General features: G+C 46.7%; 2 protein-coding genes across 3 annotated transcripts; one reads left to right on the top strand and one right to left on the bottom strand.

Moving 5' to 3' along the window:
* Window positions 1-7,825: 7,825 nt before the first annotated feature.
* On the top strand, window positions 7,826-9,917 carry C12H8orf33 (chromosome 12 C8orf33 homolog). The gene is made up of 5 exons (XM_048358999.1): window positions 7,826-7,938; window positions 8,021-8,326; window positions 8,476-8,560; window positions 8,713-8,859; window positions 9,513-9,917. Exons 1-5 carry the CDS (start codon window positions 7,933-7,935, stop codon window positions 9,650-9,652), a joined length of 684 nt encoding a protein of 227 aa, XP_048214956.1. The 5' UTR covers window positions 7,826-7,932; the 3' UTR covers window positions 9,653-9,917.
* Window positions 9,918-13,167: 3,250 nt separating this feature from the next.
* On the bottom strand, window positions 13,168-16,685 carry LOC125360729 (5-hydroxyisourate hydrolase-like). 2 transcript variants are annotated; one of them, XM_048358788.1, is made up of 4 exons: window positions 16,549-16,685; window positions 16,053-16,187; window positions 13,942-14,077; window positions 13,168-13,439 (listed from the first exon to the last, which is right to left on the bottom strand). In XM_048358788.1, the coding sequence occupies exons 2-4, from the start codon at window positions 16,181-16,183 to the stop codon at window positions 13,350-13,352; spliced, it is 357 nt and encodes a 118-aa protein (XP_048214745.1). In that variant the 5' UTR covers window positions 16,184-16,187; window positions 16,549-16,685; the 3' UTR covers window positions 13,168-13,349. The 2 variants fall into 2 exon arrangements, with proteins under 2 accessions (XP_048214745.1, XP_048214744.1); XM_048358787.1 differs by having other exon boundaries at window positions 13,169-13,439; window positions 16,053-16,192.
* Between the last annotated feature and the right edge of the window lie 3,289 nt (window positions 16,686-19,974).

Here is a 19,974-nt window from a genome sequence, read left to right as displayed (position 1 = left end):
AATTTCCATCAATTATAGCTTAAAAAAATTTTGTGCCTGTTCCAGAGCTGGAACTCAGGGCCTGGCCACTGTCCCTAATTTATGCTCAAAGCCACCATTCCGTTCTTGCTTTTTTGGTGCTTAATTACAGATAAGAGTCTCAGGCTTTCCTGTCTGGGTTTGCTTCAAATTGTGATCCTCACTTCTCAGTCTCCTGAGTAGCTAGCTGGGTGTGAGCCACCAGCACTTAGCTGAATTTAAAAATTAGGAACTTATTATTATAAAGGTGATGTAGAGAAGGGTTGTAGTACATTTCTTTTTGGACAGTGTTACTCCTTCCATCACTCTCTCGCAGTTCTAAATATGTATTTCTGCATAAATTAATATGATTATGGTTTTACATACCTGTGGTTAATTACACTGATGAGTTTATGAACAACCTTTCCATTCTTAGATTAAATCCCGCAATGGCTCTAGGGTGTAGTAGATTTAAGTCTTGCCTCTTTTTTTTGCCAGTCTTGGGGCTTGAACTCAGATCCTGAGCACTGTCCCTGGCTTCTTTTTTTTTTTTTTTTGGCCAGTCCTGGGCCTTGGACTCAGGGCCTGAGCACTGTCCCTGGCTTCTTCCCGCTCAAGGCTAGCACTCTGCCACCTGAGCCACAGTGCCCCTTCTGGCCGTTTTCCATATATGTGGTGCTGGGGAATCGAACCTAGGGCCTCGTGTATCCGAGGCAGGCACTCTTGCCACTAGGCTATATCCCCAGCCCCCCCTGGCTTCTTTTTGCTCAAGGCTAGCACTCTACCACTTGAGCCACAGCGCCACTTCTGGCTTTTTCTATATATGTGGAGCTGAGGAATCGAACCTAGGGCTTCATGTATACGAGGCAAGCACTCTACCACTAGGCCATATTCCCAGCCCAGTAGATTTAAGATATTACTGAATTTATGTTCCGCATGTGTGAAGTCCTGCTTTCCATCTTCACCACCAAACAACACAACGACAACAACAACAACAACAACCCCAAACTAAACTAAAACTGGCATTGTTCTTTTTGGGGGGGAGGTGGGGAGTCAGTTGTGTGGCTTGAACTCAAGGCCTGGGTGCTCTTTGTGCTCAAGGCTAGGTCTCTACCACTTGCCCCACAGTGCCACTTCTGATTTTTTTTTTTTTTTTTTTTTGGCTAGTCCTGGGCCTTGGACTCAGGGCCTGAGCACTGTCCCTGGCTTCTTTTTGCTCAAGGCTAGCACTCTGCCACTTGAGTCACAGCGCCACTTCTGGCCATTTTCTGTATATGTGGTGCTGGGGAATCGAACCCAGGGCTTCAAGTATACGAGGCAAGCACTCTTGCCATTAGGCCATATCCCCAGCCCCACACTTCTGATTTTTGAATGATTAATTAGAGATAAGAGTCTCACGGGGACTTTCCTGCCCAGACTGTCTTTGAACCATGATCTCAGATCTTCCTACTGAGTAGCTAGAATTACAGGTGTGAGCCACTGGTGCCCGACAACGCTCTCGTTCTTCAAATCATGAGGAAAGTGAGAGTAGATTCACATAACCAAAATATAGCATGATCAACTTCTATACTGACTGATGCATTTATCTTTATGAGTCTTTTGCCTGGCTTTATGATTCAAGTATCATCCAAACACTGTATTTCTTTTTTTTTTTTTTTTGCCAGTCCTGGGGCTTGGACTCAGGGCCTGAGCACTGTCCCTGGCTTCTTTGCTCAAGGCTAGCACTCTGCCACTGGAGCCACAGTGCCGCTTCTGGCCGTTTTCTGTATATGTGGTGCTGGGGAATTGAACCCAGGGCCTCCTGTATACGAGGCAAGCACTCTTGCCACTAGGCCATATCCCCAGCCCCAAACACTGTATTTCTTAATACCAATATCTTAGAGATTTGATTTAAGCTATAAAATCCAGAGGGAATAAAACAAACCATTCAGATAGCCAGGTTCCAGTGGTTCACACCTGTAATCCTAGCTATTTAGGATGCTGAGACCTGGAAGATCATGGGTTGAAGGCAGCTCAGGCAGACAAGTTCACAATCTCTAGAAAAGTTCTCGTTCTCCAATTAACATGCAAAAGTCCATCCTGGTTAAACTCCCAGTAAAATTGCCATATTGCACATGAAGTTTGAATGTTAAATAAATTGTATATTCACTTAAAAAAAAGTCCACCCTGGAGGCATGGCTTAAGTGGTAAATCTCAAGCAGTGAGCAAGCAAGCCAAGCAAGTGCCAAGCCCCTGAGTTCAAGCCCCAGTACCCACAAATAAAACAAAACAATCCCCCTCAAGAAACAAAAACCAGGGCTGGGGATATGGCCTAGTGGCAAGAATGTTTGCCTCATATACATGAAGCCCTGAGTTCAATTCCCCAGCACCACATATATAGAAAATGGCCAGAAGTGGCACTGTGGCTCCAGTGGTAGAGTGCTAGCTTTGAGCAAAAAGAAGCCAGGGACAGTGCTCAGGCCTTGAGTCCAAGCCCCAGGACTGGCAAAAACAAAAACAACAAAAACAAATGAGGTGCCAGACTTTGAAGTCAGGCCCCACCACGTGAACCCCATTTTAGAATCGAACCCTGAGCCAATCAGATTTGTACCTGTGTTCTAATCTTGCTTGCACAGCTGATTGTTGTAACCTTGTTCTTTGCCTTTATAAGCCCTGTGTAATCACAGCTCGGGGCTTCCTCCTAACCTCCGCTGTGTCGGTGGGTAGGACGAGGCCCGAGTTGGCAGCTCGTTAAATAAAGCCTTGCCTTGCTTTTGCATTTCGGAGTGTCTGAATCTCGGTGGTCTTCTTGGGGGTGGTCTTGCGACTTGGCACAACACAAAAACAACAACCAAAAAACCAGGGAGCTGAGAATATGGCCTAGTGGTAAAGCTCTTCCCTCGCATACATGAAGCCCTGGAGTTGATTCCTCAGCATCACATGTATAGAGAATCCAGAAGTGGCGCTGTGGCTCAAGTGGTAGAGTGCTGGCCTTGTGTAAAATGAAGCCAGGGACAGTGCTCAGGCCCTGAGTTGAAGCCCCAGGACTGCCAAACAAACAATTCCCCCCAACCATTCATAACAATATCAATATGTATTAGTTCCAATTGCTTTTTTTAGTGTTGCTCAAGTCCTTTATTTCCCTAACAATCTTCTGTCTAGATGGTCAAGCAATCATTTTGGTAGTAGGGCATACACAACAAACCTCAAGGTTATTTATCTAAAAATGTCTTCTCCTTCATTCTCCACATTTACTTCATACAGAACTCTTGGCTGACAGGTTTTCATGGCACTTTGAATACATCATACCACTGCCTTCTTTTTTTTTTGTTTGTTTTTTTGGCCAGTCCTGGGGCTTGGACTCAGGGCCTGAGCACTGTCCCTGGCTTCTTTTTGCTCAAGGCTAGCACTCTGCCACTTGAGCCACAGCGCCACTTCTGGCCGTTTTCTATATATGTGGTGCTTGGGAATCAAACCCAGGGCTTCATGTATGTGAGGCAAGCACTCTTTCCACTAGACCATATTCCCAGCCCCAACCATTGCCTTCTTGGTTTTGATGAAAACAGGTCAGCTGTTAATCATATTGGAACTCATTGTACTAGTTGAATCCTTTGTCCTTGTTGAGGCCAAAATTCATTATTTTTCCATAACTTAATTATAATGCTAATGTAGGTATATTTTCCCACTGTGTTTTAGCTTTGGTATATATATAGATTCATGTCATTCATCAAATTTGGGACTTTTTTGGCTGCCACACCTTCAGATATACTTTCTACCCCTTGACTCTTTTTTTTTTTTTTTTGCATTCTTGTGGCTTGAACTCTGCCTGTCTCTGAGCTTCTTTTTGCTTAATGCTCTCTACCAGTTGAGCCACAGCACCACTTTCAGTTTTCTTTTCCTTTCTTTCTTTCTGTCAGTTGTGGGGCTTGAACTCTGTACCTAGGCAATGTCCCTGAGCTCTTCAGCTCAAGGATAGCACTCTACCACTTGAGCCATAGTGCCATTTCTGGTTTTCTGTTGGTAAATTGGAGATAAGAGTCTCATGAACTTTCCTGCCTGGACTGGCTTTAAACTGTGATCTTCAGATCTCAGCCTCCTGAGTAGCTGGGATTATAGGCGTGAGTCACAGGTGCCCGGATTGTACTCTTTTTCTTGATGTTGTCCATAAATCCATTAAGCTTTACTTTTCCTGGAACGTTTTTGTTTTGTTTTGTTTTGCCAGTTCTTGGGTTGAACTTGGGGCCTGAGCACTGTCCCTGGCTTCTTTTTGCTCAAGGCTATCATTCTATCACTTGAGCCACAGTACCACTTCTGGCTTTTTCTATATATGTGGTGCTGAGGAGTTGAACCCAGCACTTTACCACTAGGCCATATTCCCAGCCCATGAACGTTTTTGTTTCTAAGATTGGACTTACTTGAAACTCTTTAATTCTGTATTCTTTCCATTCAAATCATCTAAGTTTCCAAGTTTCATTTTAGTATAGATTTCATCTCCAGAATTTGTAACCCAAGACATGGTTCAAATGGTGGAGTGCTTATGTACAGTTTCCAATTGTTTTTTGTTGTTGTTGTTGTTAACAGTTTGTATCTATTTTGTTCACCTTTAAAAATTTTTTGTGTTTGTGTTTCCTTTAGTTCTTGCTCATAGTTTTTCTTATCTTTTTTTTTTTTTAACCAGTCTTGGGGTTTGAACTCAGGGCCAAAGCACTGTTCCTGGCTTCAGTTTTGCTCAAGGCTAGCACTCTACTACTTGAGCCACAGCGCCACTTCTGGATTTTTCTGTATATGTGATGCTGAGGAATCAAACCTTGGGCTTCATGTATGTGAGGCAAGCACTTTACCACTAGGCCATATTCCCAGCCCCTTTTTCTGATCTTTTTGAATATATTGAGCCACTTGATTTAAAGTCTCTGTCTAGCTGGGTGTGGTTATGGATGCCAATAATTCTAGCTACTAGGGAGATGGGTCCAATCAGAAGAATCACTGTCCAAGTCCAGCCTGGGACTCTTTTCAAAAATTTCCTGCATATGCCTATAAGTTATAATGTTTCTCCTACTCCCTCTTGCAGTAATTTCTAAGTTCCAGTAAAATGTTGAGGTCTTTAATCCATTCTGAGTTGATATTAGTGCATGGTAAAAAACAAGGGTTCAATTTTAGTTTTCTATATATGGATGCTTAATGATCCCCAACACCAATTATTGATGAGACTTTCCTTTTTGCCACTGTACATTTTTGGCTCCTTTGTCAAATATCGGGTAAGTGTAAGTATATGGCTTTATTTTTGGGTCTTCTAGTCTGTTCCATTCATCTCTGGGCCTGTTTTGTGCCAATAGCAAACTTTTTTTTTTGTTATTATAGGTCTGTAGTAGAACTTGAGGTTGTAATACCACCAGCATGGCTTTTTCCAAAATTGCTTTGGTACCAGGAGCTAGTGTCTCATGTCTGTAATCTTAGGTACTCAGAAAACTGAAATCTGAGGATCACGGTTTGAAGTCAGCTGGGCAGCAAAGTCCAGGAGACTGTTAACTACCAATAGACTTTTCAGAAAAAGCCAGAGTGGTGCTGTGCCTCAAGTGGTAGAATGCTAGTTATCCTTATTCAAAAAGCAGCTCAGGGACAGCACCCAGGCCTTTAGTTCAAGCCTCAGGAATTGCACCTAAAATAAAATAAAATAGCTTTGGTTACTTGAGGTTTTTTGTTGTTCCATATGATTTTTTATTATTATTTTCTCTATCTTTCTATGATTTTGATGCTGATTGCAGTAAGTTTGTAGATCACCTTTGGCAGGAAGGCCATTTTCACAATATTAGTGCTACCTATCCACAAACATGGAAGGTCTTTCCACTTCCTGATATGTAATCTTAAATTTCTTTCCTCATATTTTTATCGTTTTTACTATAAATGTCTTTTGTTTCTTCATTAGGCTTATTTCTGGATATTTTATTGTATTTCTATTGTCCTGAGGCTATTGCAAATTGAATTGTTTTCCTGAGTTCCTTATTTGCTTGTACACTGTTGGTATACAGAAAAGCTTCTGATTTTGGTGGGCTAATTTTGTATCTTTCTATTTTGCTAAAATTATTGATCAGTTCTAGGACCTTGGGGATGGAGTCTTTTGCAAGCTTCAGATACGAGATTTGCAAATATGGATAATTTGACTTCTTTTTCCCTATGTTTTTTTATTTCATATTATTTCCTTTTCCCTTTTTGTCTTTTTCTTATTGTTCTGGCTAGGAATTCTAGAACTATACTGAAGAGGAGTGTAGAGAGTGGTCAGCCTGGCTTTCTTCCTGATCTTATAGGAAATGGTTTTAGGTTTTCACCATTCAGTATGATGTTGGATGTTGCTCTGTCATATATAGCCTTTATTATGTTGAGTTATGTTCCTTCTATTCCTATCTTCTCCACAGCTTTTAATATGAATGGATGTTGGATTTTGTCTAAGGCCTTTTCTGCATCATTAAGATATTCGTGTGGTTCTTGTCTTTGGTTCTGTTGATGTGATGTATTACATTTATTGATTTGTGTATGTTAAACCAGCCTTGCATTTCTGGGATAAGACCCACTTGATCATACTGTATAATTTTTTTGATTACTTGCTGAATTCTGTTGGTTGTTTTAGTGAAGAGATTTGCATCTCTTTTCAATATGTAAGCAATCTTTTTTTTTTTTTTCCCCAGTGCTGGGGCTTGAATTCAGGACCTGGGCACTGTCCCTGGCTTCATTTGCTCCAGGCTAGTACTGTCACGAGGCACAGCGCTGCTTTTGGCTTCTTGTGTGATGCTGAGGAATCGAACCTAGGGCTTCATGTATGCTAACCGAGCACTCTACCACTAAGCCACATTCCCAGCCCCAAGCAATCTTTAAACACACACTTTAGTAAACTCCTATCACTGTTATTATTTACAATGACTGCGCACTGCACTGAATGAAAGCAAAGACTGTGTCTATGAGGATTCTGTAAAATCCCTCGCATTCTTACCTGTGCTCAGTAGCACACCACCCATCTGTTACCCCATCACACCCATGCTCTTGTCACTCAGCTAAACGTTTCTTGCTCAGAGGGGACTTAGTTGCCTACCTTTCTGAAGCTGTCCATGCAATACTCTGTATTTTGCCTACTAGGTGAGCTTTGTGAGGCCACTCCTCGTTTAAAGGAGTGTGGGCAGGGTTCCTAGAATACTGGCACAATAGATTTCCAGCGTGATACTATCCTCTTCTGGGAGCCGCCACAAAGTTCCACTGCCCAAGTCAGGAACTGGGTTAGAAGAGCTTCCAAAATCCTCCCAGCGCTGGGCTCCGCCCCGCCCCGCCGCCTCGCCCCGCCTCCGAGTGCGCGAGACCCCGCCCCGCCCCGGTGCCCCGCCCCGCCTCCGAGTGCGCGAGGCCCCGCCCCACCCCTGCGCCCCGCCCCGCCTCCGAGTGCGCGAGGCCCCGCCCCACCCCTGCGCCCCGCCCCGCCTCCGAGTGCGCGAGACTCCGCCCCGCCCCTGCGCCCCGCCCCGCCTCCGAGTGCGCAAGGTTCCGTCCCACCCCTGCGCCCCGCCGCCTCCTAGTGGACAAGGTTCCGTCCCACCCCTGCGCCCCGCCCTGCCTCGGAGTGCGCGAGGCCTCGCTCCGCCCCTGCGCCCCGCCCCGCCTCCGAGTGCGCGAGGCCCCGCCCCACTCCTGCGCCCCGCCCCGCCCCTGGGCCCCGCCCCGCCTCCGAGTGCGCGAGGCCTCGCTCCGCCCCTGCGCCCCGCCCCGCCTCCGAGTGCGCAAGGTTCCGTCCCACTCCTGCGCCCCGCCCCGCCTCCGAGTGCACGAGGCCCCGCTCCGCCCCTGTGCCTTGCCACGCCTCCGAGTTCGGGGTCTCCCGCGCTCCCAGCGGAACCCTGCGCAGTAGACCTGTTTCGGGAGGAGGACTTAGGCGACGGACTCGGGGCCCAGCGTCAATACCAGCAGCCATTGCGGCCCATGGCGGTAAGTGGAGAAGTGACAGTGCGCTAGTGGCGGGGCCTGGGTGGTCGGCAGCCCGCTGTGAGTCTCCTTGCTCCTTCTCCAGGCTCCAGAGTGCGCTGCTCAGGAGACACCAGCAGCCCTACATCCTGGCGCTGTCCACGCATCTCGTAGGCCTCGGCTTCCAGGTTCTGTCCCTGGCGTCCGGAATCTTTCTGCTGCCGTTCAGTGCTCAGGGCAACCTAAGGGCTGTGGGACTGCTACCAGAACATATCCCATAGGTGGTGACGGCAGTGCAGGCTCCAGGAAGCCAAAAAAGAAGAAAACCAGGATCAAGGCGTCTGTAAGGAATGGAGACGAGTCCTCAGAGAAACCTGGCCCGGAGGAATCCCCTGTTAGCGCCGAGGCCCAGGCAAGTGTGGGATGCCTACGTTTTTTTCTGGGTGCGAGTACTCACGTGGGTGCGAGCTAGGGTCAGCGGAGTTAAGGTGCGCGAGGGGGAGGAGGAGGGTGCTTCGGGCTGTGGTGCATCACACAGCCACTGCCCCTCATCCTTCACAGACAGACCGGCTGGCCCTGGAATTAGCCTGGTGCGTGGAGCAGCTGGAGTTGGGCCTCAAGATGCAGAGATCAACCCCTAAACAGAGTAAGGGATCCATTTTTATATTTGGGGTGTGTGTGTGATGTGAATAGTAATGGAGCTGTGGCCTGCCAGTACTACCCCCAAAATTGTTGCCTTTGCAATAGGATAGTAAGTGTGTATATGTAAGATGATTAATCCTTTATTTTTATCTTCAGAGGAGCAAGCTATTGGGGCCATTCGAACCCTGCGCAGTGAAAAAGCTCCCTTGCCACGCAAGAGGCAGCTGATGCGTTCTTTGTTTGGGGACTACAGGGCTCAAATGGAGGCTGAGTGGCAGGAGGCCCTGCGGGCACTCAGGACTGGTGAGGAGCTTGGTTGTTTAAGTACATCTATTTACTAGAAGGTCGGGAGGAAGTGAAAGAGGAAGCTCAGGGCATGGAGATGACCTCAGGGAAGCCTGAGAAAGTTTGTACCTCTCAAAGGCAGAAATCCTGAGGGAGATGGGTAGTAAGAGACTGGTGTTTTTTTTCCTTGTCCCTTTCTTGTGGTGGGGAAAGGCACCTCACCTGTCTTTGCCTTGAACCAGAACACATAGCCAGAACACATAGTGTTTGAGTTTAATTGCTGGAATGAAATATTCTTCAAGGCCTGGGTCTACCTCTATTCTTTTTTTTTGCCAGTCCTGGGACCTGGGCTCAGGGCCTGAGCACTGTCCCTGGCTTCTTTTTGCTCAAGGCTAACACTCTGCCACTTGAGCCACAGCGCCACTTCTGGCCATTTTCTGTATATGTGGTGCTGGGGAATTGAACCCAGGGCCTCATGTATACGAGGCAAGCACTCTTTCCACTAGACCATATCCCCAGCCCACTGGGTCTACCTCTAAAGGTGGAGCGATAATACTTATCTTATAATTTTGAGAAGTTGATTAGTAAAGTCATCCATTGTGGTTGGGATTGTATGGGATTGTATGGGATTGTTATTCAATTCTAACTCTCTGCTTCCCCTTCTCTGACAGCCGCTCTTTCAGCTCAAGTACAGTCTGTTGGTGAGGCTACCAGAAAGAAGAGTGGAAGGGTCTGCAGGCCTCGTCTAACAGGGAAAGCCAAGTCCACTCTGGACTCTCCTGGTGAAGAATTTAGGTTCAATTTCTTTTAGACTGTCCCCACACTCTGGAACAGTCCTCCCCCAGGTGGAGTTCGTTTTAAGTGCAGAGCCTTTCCAGAAATTCTCTGTCAGCATTTATGGGCTTGGATTATCTGTGACTTGCCTTTGGATCTGAGTTTTCTGTGCAAGTATAAGATTAACCCCATTTGTAAGCCTTTTGATAAAATGTCTTGTTTGTTAGGAAAAGAGAGATTCATTTAGAACATCTTTCATAAACAGTTTAAGATACTCAGTGTCTATGATTTGATAAAGCTTTCATTGATGGAGTGGATTTTTGGGAGCTGCTACATATTTTACAGTGGATTCATTATTTTTATTTTTTGCCAATCCTGGGGCTTGAACTTGTTTCCAGGCACTGTCCCTGAGCTTCTTTTTGCTCAAGGCTAGCACTCAGCCACTTGAGCCACAGCACCACTTCTGGCCTCTTCTATATATGTGGTGCTGAGGAATTGAACCCTGGGCTTCATGTATATAAGGAAAGCAGTCTTGCCACTAGGCCACATTCCCAGCCCCTGTTTGGACCTTAAGTGGTCCCAAAAGGCCATATTTTGAAGGTTTGAATGCCAGCCTGTGGGACTATTGGTAGCCGGAACCTTAAGAGATGGAGCCTAAAGGAAGGAAACTTGGCATTTGTAGCATATCTTTAGAAGGATACTGAGATTCTGGTCTCTCCTTATTCACCTTTTGCTTCTTGGGCACTAGGAGGTGAACAGGTGTCATGCTTCCATCATGATATCCTGCTTTACCACAGACACAAAGTGACTGAGTGATCACAGATGGCAAAATAAGGATTTCTGTCTTTGGTTTATCTGTCTTTTTGTCACAGTGATAGGAAGCTAATACCATGAGTAAACCAAGCTAGGTTCAATGCTCAGGTCATTTACTGTCTCTCAGGCTCAGAGGTGATCTCCTTGAGCTTACCAAATTCTTGTTTTGGGCATGCTTTATGAACTTACAAGTGAGCAGAATCAGCAGCAGTGGCATGGGTTATTGAGCAGATTCAGAGGTGAGGAACAGGATCAGCTTAAGGGGAGTGAGTAGGCCTTTCTGTGTAGTTGTGTCCCAGAAATATAACAAGGCGATCAAGCCATGTTCAAGGTCATTTTCTCACATGTTTGTTGTATAGGACAATGTCACAGAGCCCCTCCCATCTGAAAAGTTTACTTCCAGAATTGTAAGTCAGAGCACATCAGCTTATAAAAACATCATGATTGATTAGAGAGAGAATGGGGATATTTCTAATGCTAATACACCCATTGTAAATCCCGGTCAATTTATTCCCAAGTGAGTTGGAGCAAGACAAACAGTCTGTGTCTCTCTGTTGCCCCTTTGCACTGACCCAGCATCTGAGGGCACTTGGAGGGGATTTTTGTGCTCTTAAATAATGCCCACTGCCCTCAGCATGGCAGTCTGGCATCTAAACTAGCTTTTTGTAAATTTTGTGACGGTACATTCTCTTTTCATGATGAACATATCAGCAGACTCCTTTAGTTTGTTTGGTGGTGGTGGGGGGGTAAGGGTCACTTAGACTAATGCCTGGATCTGAGCTGTCATCTTTCACATGGTTGAGGGGATAACCTGTGTTTTGAGCTGGCTGCTCTCTCTTCACTTTGCCTGCTGTCTGCAGAGAGGGATTTACTAAGAGTGGCCGCCCAATGAGAGTGATTCAGTTGCAATCTTAATTCTGTGTGGTGGGCACTGCATCCCAGGTTTGGGACCATGCCCAAAAGTTCTTGTCATCTTGTTTTATAAAAACCCTGGGCAGGGGCTGGGAATGTGGCTTAGAGGTAGAGTGCTTGCCTAGCACGCATGAAGCCCTGGGTTTGATTACTCTGCACCACATAAACAGAAAAAGCTGGAAGTGGCACTGTGGCTCAAGAAGTAGAGTGCTAGCCTTGAGCAGAAAGAAGCCAGGGACAGTGCTCAGGCCCTGAGTCCAAGCTCCAGGACTGGCAAAAAACCCAAACAAAAACCCTGGTCACAGCCAGTGCCTATTACTGGTTCTCAGGTTACATGATGCCTAAATCATCCAGGCCTTTCCGCCCTTCCCAAACCACAGGCTAGCCCCTGCTTTCCCCAGCCCTCGGTTTGCCCATTGCGCATTTACCTCAAATGTCAATAATGATTTTTCCAACATTATTGTTATCTGCTGTATGTTTTGTTGGGGGTGGGGTGGGGTGGGAGACCATCGGTGAGTTTTATCTGAGTCTCAGGAGCAGTCCAAACCTGAGAAGTGAACTAGGATACAGCTCCTAAGTTCTCTCTCCTTGCTCTTTTTTTGGACGGAAAGGGGGCAAGTATAATGGATCTTGTTTTGAGGTGTTTTTTTTTTTGTTGTTGTTGTTCTCCCATTTGTTCCAAGTCAAGCCAGACTTCAAGCATGTCACATTGATTCATCAAACCTTTTAATCACCCCAGTGAGATTCAATATTTTCAATATATGTCTAGTAGGTGCCACTGCTACATTTGTTCACCCTTTGTTCCTCAGTTTCTGAGATTCACCCTTTTAAAAATGTGCATCTTCCAGGTAAGAGGCATGACATGGGACTGGAAAGGTATGTGCCTATGCTGGCCCCACCAGAGTGGTCATCCAGACCATCTGTGGTGACTGAAAGTAAACTACACCCTTCCCCAGACAATATCAACCCCAGGTGAAGATGCAGAGTAGCTGGGGATTTAGCATGGTGAGATCGCTGTCTACCAGGTGTAGGATGTAGATGCCATTTCACCAGGGCACGGAGGGAGTGGTGACTACCACTGAGAAGCTCCTGAGAAAACAGGATCCTGCAGGCCACAGCTCTGAGTCATCTCCTCTACCTCTGTCCCTGTGTGAGCTCCTGGGATTAATACACAGAAGGCATGAGCATTGGTCTGGCACAGCAAACTACTGACAGGTATTTGCTTTGTTCTTTTATGCTGTGGTGCTGGTTCTATTCCCTTCTTCCTTGCCCCTCCCTGAACAGAACCTAGGTCTTGGTGGGGCATAGCCTATCAGCCAAGGTACCCAGGCCCAGGTGGACTTCTTTCCTCCCTGATACTGCCCTACTCCTGTACACAAACAAGATGAAACTGTTGGCCTTTGGATTCCCCCTAGACAATAGGGCCTCAAGCTGCTAGAGATGGCCATGGTTGGGTAGATGTTGGGCTAAGGCCTTTTAGAATTCATAGGGACCCTGATATAGCTGTCTTCCCAGGACTGCAGCCCACAGAGTGGCCTCCTGACACTAATTTCCAGATGACACTCCTTTTGCATCAAGAGCAGACTTTATAAGCAGGTGAAGGTTGTCTCACATTTTGTTTGTGTTCTCTTGCCAGTTTGGAGGAGAAGCACTTGTATAGACTCTTCCCCCAGGGCCTCCAGTTTCACCCTTCTGAGTTGGAACCACTCAGAGTCTGTTCCACCTGAGTACTGCCTCTGAGCTCAGAAGCTCTTTCTCTGATGGTCCCTCACTCCTTAGGGCTGGTTAAGCATGCATTGCCCCTATTCCAATGATGAGAGCAGCTTTATAGAAGCTAGCGCTGACTTTATTGACACCCAAGCCACAGATGCCCACTGGGAAACTCCAGGGTGGCCAGCACCTCCATAGGGTAGCAGTGCCTTCAATGAACATAAAGCCCACTCTTAAGGATTTGGTGTCTGATTAGCCAGAGAAGGAAGGGCAGATGGCTGCCTTAGCAGGACTTGGTTCTAGCTCCCTCGGTAGGTGGTGTATGACCAGGGGCTCAGTAGCAGAGGCACGTGGAACTTCTGAGTTTCCTTTGCAATGTTGAAAACAACCTGGGAGAAGCAGAAAACAGTGGAAGAACCACAGCACACAAACTGCCTGACCCCAGTGCTCCCTGGTGGAATTCAGTAGCCTAGACTATGGGACTGGTAAGTTAGTCCTGTGTGTGGACTGGAAACTTTCTGAGGGCTAATGATAGTGTGAATGTTTCCTGTGCTTGCTGGATAGGCAATAAGCCAGGTGCTTTGAAGCTTCAGGGGGAGGTTTTGTGGCAAAGCCCTGAGAGCTGTGGGCTGGACTCAGGTGACAACTTGTCTACCAAGCCTGATACAGGGAGCAACTTGGGCAAGGAGGTGTCATCTTGAAGTATAATGATGCCTCGGGTCCCAGGATACCTTTCTTCTGTGATGTCAAGCAGTGAGCTCACCAGTGTACCATTGGCCTGCCCTCTGAGGAATAGGACCAGTGTCTCCATGACCCAGATGAGGCCTTGCAAGCAGGCTTGGCCTGCACATCAGTGAGTCAAGGACCTCCCCCAACCCCCATAGCTCTCACCTCCACATATGGGTAGAAGCTCTCCTGCCCCCTTTTCTTCCAGTAAGCCTCAGTGTCGAAAGACAGTTTGTAGGTGCCTGGCTTCATTTGACCTGGTATCAGGAGTCCAGGGCAGCGGCCATCTGGGTCTGTGTAGCTGGGGAGAAGATGGGTTGCAGAGAAGGGACAAAGAGCCACCCTTCCCCAGTTGTGGATTTGCAACCCCAGATAAATCTCTCATCTGTGTAAGCAGAAACCGTGGACTGTTTCTAGGGACACCACTGAATTGCCTATTTAGGGAACCACCAAGGCAGAGGAGCAATTGGGCAACAAAACCTCTCAGACTGTGTACACTAGAAGTAATAATTGTATTTGACATTTTCTTTATGCATAAGTATGTTTATTAACAAAATGTGAAATACGGCATGTCTTGTTTTATAACCTGTGTTTTACACAGTATATTGTATGTTGCTATCTCGGTCAGTAACTAATTCTACCCACAATACATGGAGGATTCACATGGAATGGGCTGATCTCTCGCTCTGCTTTTAAAAAAAAATTGCATGTATGTGAGGGTACTGTTGCTTGACCTCACTGTGAGTACTGTCTCTTAGTTTTTGTGTCCATGGCTAGTGCTCTACCACTTGACCCACAGTTCTACTTCATCTTTTAGGTGGTTAATTGGAGGTAAGAGTCTCATAAACTTTCCTGTTTGGGCTGTTCTGAAACTGTGAGTCTCAGATCTCAGCCTCTTGAGTAGCTAGGATTTCAGGTGTGAGCCACCTGAATCCAGGGTTCTGGAGACCTGTGCTCCTCAATGTGTCTCCCACAGTGATTTAGAAAGAACAGAATATGGGCTTGGAATGTGGCTTAGTGGTAGAGTCCTTGCCTAGCATGCGTGAAGCTCTGGGTTCGATTCCTCAGTACCACATAAACAGAAAAAGCAGTGTTGTGGCTCAAGTGGTAGAGTGCTAGCCTTGAGCAAAAGAAGCTCAGGGAGGGCTGGGAATATGGCTTAGCAGTAGAGAGCTTGCCTTGCATGCATAAAGCCCTGGGTTTGATTCCTCAGCACCATATAAAGAAAAGGCTAAAAGTGGTGCTGTGGCTGAAGTGGTAGAGTGCTAGCCTTGAGCAAAAAGAAGCCAGGGACAGTGCTCAGGCCCTGAGAGTCCAAGCCCTTGGACTGGCGGAGGAAATTTAAAAAAAAAAGAAAGATGTTATCTTGCCACTTGACCCCCCCCGCCCCCGCCCCCGGCTTTTGTGAAGGGATGGATGGGAAGGGGGCAGTAAGACATCTGGACATGATCCATTGAGTAGGAGTCTCTGACTCCAGCCCTGTTCCCTTTCCCATTCCTGGTTAGAATTTTGGAAACCTGCCTGCTTCAAGGTGAGTGTTCTGGGACCCCACTCATGGGAACCCCAGGGGCATAGGCCAGCCTATCTGGGCTTGGGAACCCCGAAACTGGAAGGGCAAGTATAGCAGAGCCTGTACTTGGGCTACTGGCAGGGTTCAGAGCCCGGGCTTCAGTGCACATCAAAGCTGATGAGCACAGTGCCTGATGAGCCTGGCTTGAAATTCCAGTAGTCACCTCATCACTACTGCCTCAGTCTTCCCACCTATAAAAAGGAAAATTACACCACTGGACTACAAGATGAATGGTGAATAAAGAAAGCAGGAATAAATGTATTCAGTGTGCATCCTGGCACAAACATAGGTTAATCATGGCTATGTAATTAGTGTTCAGATGCCACTTCTGCCTGTAACTCAGCAGTTCTCTCCAATAGCTCTCGAAAGAGGTGCAAACATCTGCTCAGTAGGCCCAAGGGTCTGTGAGACTGCTGAACAGAAAAGCTGTTTCAGACACTTCATAGCATCCTTCAGAACTATAGCTTTTGTTACTATCTGCCTTATCTCATGAAAAAACTGAGGCTCAGAGAGTCAGTAGGCCTAGGCTGTGAAGCCAGACCTTGAGCCCAGGCAATGCGCTTCCATGACTAAGAGGACAGTGGGGTACAGCAGCCAGCTCTGTCCTCCAGCCCTTAGCATCTGTGCTCCTGGCTGTAAGGTAGGGTCCTGCACTGAAGGTCACGTTCCCTGGATACCTCCTATGATGCCAGGGCGTGCCTTTTACCTCCTCCTCAATTCTGTCCACTGCTGGGTGAAGTCTTCCAGCCTGGATAAACGAAGGCAGAGGCCCTCAGCCGGGAGCCCCGAGGCGGTGTCTAGCACATGTGTGGTCAGCGGGCTGCTCTTGGACTCCATGCTACTGCCCTGGGCAAAGAACAGACAGTTCCTGTGGGCCTGTGTTCCTAGGCTCAGCCTGAGTCCACAGGCTGTTAGGAGAGCAAACAGTCCCAACTGCCCCGAGGGAAGGCTAAGGTCAAAAGTCACTGATGTTGTCCTGCTGGCAGGAAGAGGTGCCCAGTTCCCAACACTGACCTATGTCCTTCCAGGGTCCCCCGACCCCCACTCCTCCCCTGCCTCTCAGGTCCAGCTGGGTAGTGGTGGTCTCTTACAAGCCAGCCCTCCTCATTCCTTGGTTCGTGGACCCCTAGGAGCTTCACCCCTCCTTTCCCACCCCGCAGTCCCTGAGGATCCAGGCCACCAAGCCCCCTCCCCACCCTTGCCTGCGGGGAGCTCAGTTGTCGCTGTAGCATCAGCAGCCGCCGGGCGCCCGGAACCCCAGTCCTTCCCGGAGACTCCAGTTTGCGCGCTGCCCTCGGGCTGGGAGGTCTCTCAGCCGGGCCACGGCGTCCCCCTCCTGCCGCAGTGCCCGGGCCGTCCGAGTGACCACTCCCCGAGCCTCAGCCCCAGCCTCCCGTCCGCCCTGCCCCTCCCACAGGGCTGGTGTCGGCCCGAGGGGTGGAGCTGCTCCGCCAGGTTCCCGCCTGGGCTGCCCGGGGACGTCCTTTTCTGGGGGTTCTTAGTAGGGTTGACAACATTTCTTGTTTTGGCTACCTCTGCAGTCATGTCACCGTGCCTCCGCTTCCCCTCCAGTACAAGGGGGCGAGTGCCCGGGACCAGGCTGAGCTCCTCCGCTCCCCCTCTCCCTGCTGACTGGGCCAAAGAGCCGGAACTGCAGCTGGGACACCAAGCCCTGACTGCCTGGTCTGACTTGCGTTAAAATCACATCTTACAACATTGTATCAGTCTAGTATTATTATACTGCACTTACAGTGTAAGTGTAGTGCTGGTGGCTCAAGCCTGTAATCTCTACTTACTCAATAGGCTGAGATCTGAGGAGCCTGGTTAGAAGCTAGTTTGGTGAATTTTTTTTTTTTTTTCCTGGCTAGTCCTGGGGCTTGGACTCAGGGCCTGAGCACTGTCCCTGGCTTCTTTTTGCTCAAGTCTAGCACTCTGCCACTTGAGCCACAGCGCCACTTCTGGCCATTTTCTGTATATGTGGTGCTGGGGAATTGAACCCAGGGCCTCACGTATACAAGGCAAGCACTCTTGCCACTAGGCCATATCCCCAGCCCCTGGTGAATTTTTTTGAAAAGACAAAAGACAAAGGATGGGGTTCGGGAGGACTGCAGCTCAAGTTTGTAGCTCAAGACTGTAACCCCGATTATTTTTAACTTCCAGCTTATATGTAGATTAGGAACCAGGGATAGCATAGGGTTACCTAAGTTTAAGAAAATAAGAAAGCCTTGAAGTCGGCAATAACAGGTGGCAGGAATGACAGAATAAGGTTGAATAGTTAGCATAAATCATACTCTTGTGTTGTCTTTTAACTAAGACTTATCCTTGCACAGTTCTTGAGATAATACCATAGCCAGAGGTCAGGATGAGCTTTGCTGTCGGCTTGGCTCCCAACACTACTATGCGAGATTTGTATTATATAAAAAAAAACAACAGGAAAATGTACAGAAGTTAAAAGTTTTTCTGAGTCATAAGAGTCATGTACTACACAAACAAGATTCAGAGGGAAGGGTGACATTGCAGTAACTGCGTGCATCAGGTTTTAAGATATTTTTGCTATAATGATTACTTTTTATAATTAAAATGACACAGAAGTGTTAATTTCTTTAAGAAAAAGGAACTTAGGAATGCAATACAGAAATTTTGGCCTGAAACAGACCTCAGCAAATTTTTGTCTATTTTTTGCTTTTGCTGATAAAGTGCCATTTTAGTTTTAACATTTTAAAGTTAAAATGTGTGTACAGAAATATTTGTAACTGTACATCAGCTTCATTTTGACTGAATGATCTCTTTCAAAAGTACAGAAATTTAATGCTTTACAAAGTTAAAAACATAGGGCTGGGGATATAGCCTAGTGGCAAGAGTGCCTGCCTCGGATACACGAGGCCCTAGGTTCGATTCCCCAGCACCACATATACAGAAAACGGCCAGAAGCGGCGCTGTGGCTCAAGTGGCAGAGTGCTAGCCTTGAGTGGGAAGAAGCCAGGGATAGTGCTCAGGCCCTGAGTCCAAGGCCCAGGACTGGCCAAAAAAAAAAAAAAAAAAAGTTAAAAACATATTTGAAACAAAGAATATATATAAGTAATTAAGAATGGGTATCCAGAAAAGTTACCCTTTAAAAACGAAAAAATAAAATAGAATTCTCATTTTTTTCTCTTAATTTTCTATAGTCCAGGCCACTGGTGTTTTTTTGTTTTTTTTTTTTTTTTTTTTTTTTTTTTTGGCCAGTCCTGGGACTTGGACTCAGGGCCTGAGCACTGTCCCTGGCTTCTTTTTGCTCAAGGATAGCACTCTGCCACTTGAGTCACAGTGCCACTTCTGGCCATTTTCTATACATGTGGTGCTGGGGAATTGAACCCAGGGCCTCATGTATACGGGGCAAGCACTCTTGCCACTAGGCCATATCCCCAGCCCCATGGCCACTGGTCTCTTTAATGCAATTGCCAAAAATTTGTGGATAACTTACAAGGCATGTTTTACAAGGAAAGCATGAAAATTTTGGAAAAATAATTTTAAAAGTAAGCCATAACAGAGCTGGTGTCCTGAGGAGGGGCCTTTAATTCTAGCTACTCTGGTGACTGGTATCTGAGGATTGTGGATCAATGCCAGCCCCAGCAGGAAAGCCAATGAGAATCTTAGCTCCAATTAATCACCTAAAAAGTGGGGAGGGAGCTGTGGCTCAAGTGGTCGAGTGCTAGCCTTGAGCAGAGAAGCTCAGAGACAGTGCCTAGGACCTGAGTATAAGCCTCAGGACTGGCACACAACACACACACACACACACACACACACACACAGAGGACAGGAACTTTCTGGGCAGAGTTTTGGGGCTCAACAATTTGGCAATGAAACATGAAAATGAGATTGCATCAAACTAAAAAGTTTCTGCACAGCAAAAGACATAGTTACTAAGCTAAAAAGGCAGCCTACAGCATGGGAAATCTTTACCTTTTGATAAGAGCCTAATATCCAGAATATACAAGGAGCTAGCCCCCCCATTAATTAACCAAGAATAATGGGGAAAAGGGCTAAATAGAAACTTATCAGAAGAAAAACTAAGAATGGCCTCTTAACACATGAGAAAATGTTCAACATCCCTATCCATAAAGAAAATGCAAATGAAAACTATATTTAGTGGGAAAAAATGAAGAGGGAGTAACACTGTTCAACAAGAAATGTATTCATTACCTTATGTAACTGTAACCCCTCTGTACATCACCTTTACATTAAATTTAATTAAATAACAACACTATGTTTAGATTTCATCTCACCCCACTTAGATTGGGCAGCATAGAGAAAACAAGCACTAAAAATTCTTGGTAGGGATTCTGGGGGGAAAAGGAACCCTGGTGCACTATTGGAGGGGATATAAACTAGTGAAACCACACTGGAAGGCACTTCGAAGATTCCTCAAAACACTAAATATAGAACTTCCCTATGATCTAATGATAGCACTTTGGGGCATCTGCCTAGAACATTGCAAGTCAGGATATGGTAAAGACACTTGAACATGCATACTCCTTATGGCACTATTCATGCCAAGGCATGAAACTAGACCAGATGCCCTACAATGGATCAATGAGTCAAGGTAAGAAGATATTTGGATTCGGATAGATAGATACAAATTTTACTCA

This window comes from Perognathus longimembris, chromosome 12 (genome assembly GCF_023159225.1).
Source record: "Perognathus longimembris pacificus isolate PPM17 chromosome 12, ASM2315922v1, whole genome shotgun sequence".
Classification (NCBI taxonomy): Eukaryota; Metazoa; Chordata; class Mammalia; order Rodentia; family Heteromyidae; genus Perognathus; species Perognathus longimembris.
Note: the sequence above shows the minus strand (reverse complement) of the source record. Positions and strands in the feature narration are given on the sequence as shown.

Excerpts from the sequence above, each read along its gene's own strand:
- C12H8orf33 (XM_048358999.1), top strand. Across the intron at positions 8,327-8,475 it reads CTGTTAGCGCCGAGGCCCAG|ACAGACCGGCTGGCCCTGGA; the intron begins GCAAGTGTGGGA and ends CATCCTTCACAG. Across the intron at positions 8,561-8,712 it reads GAGATCAACCCCTAAACAGA|AGGAGCAAGCTATTGGGGCC; the intron begins GTAAGGGATCCA and ends TTTTATCTTCAG.
- LOC125360729 (XM_048358787.1), bottom strand. The coding sequence starts at position 16,578 with ATGCTACAGCGACAACTGAGCTCCCCGCAG. Across the intron at positions 16,193-16,548 it reads GACAACTGAGCTCCCCGCAG|GGCAGTAGCATGGAGTCCAA; the intron begins GCAAGGGTGGGG and ends TTCTTTGCCCAG. Across the intron at positions 13,440-13,941 it reads GCTTCTACCCATATGTGGAG|GTTGTTTTCAACATTGCAAA; the intron begins GTGAGAGCTATG and ends TGCTTCTCCCAG.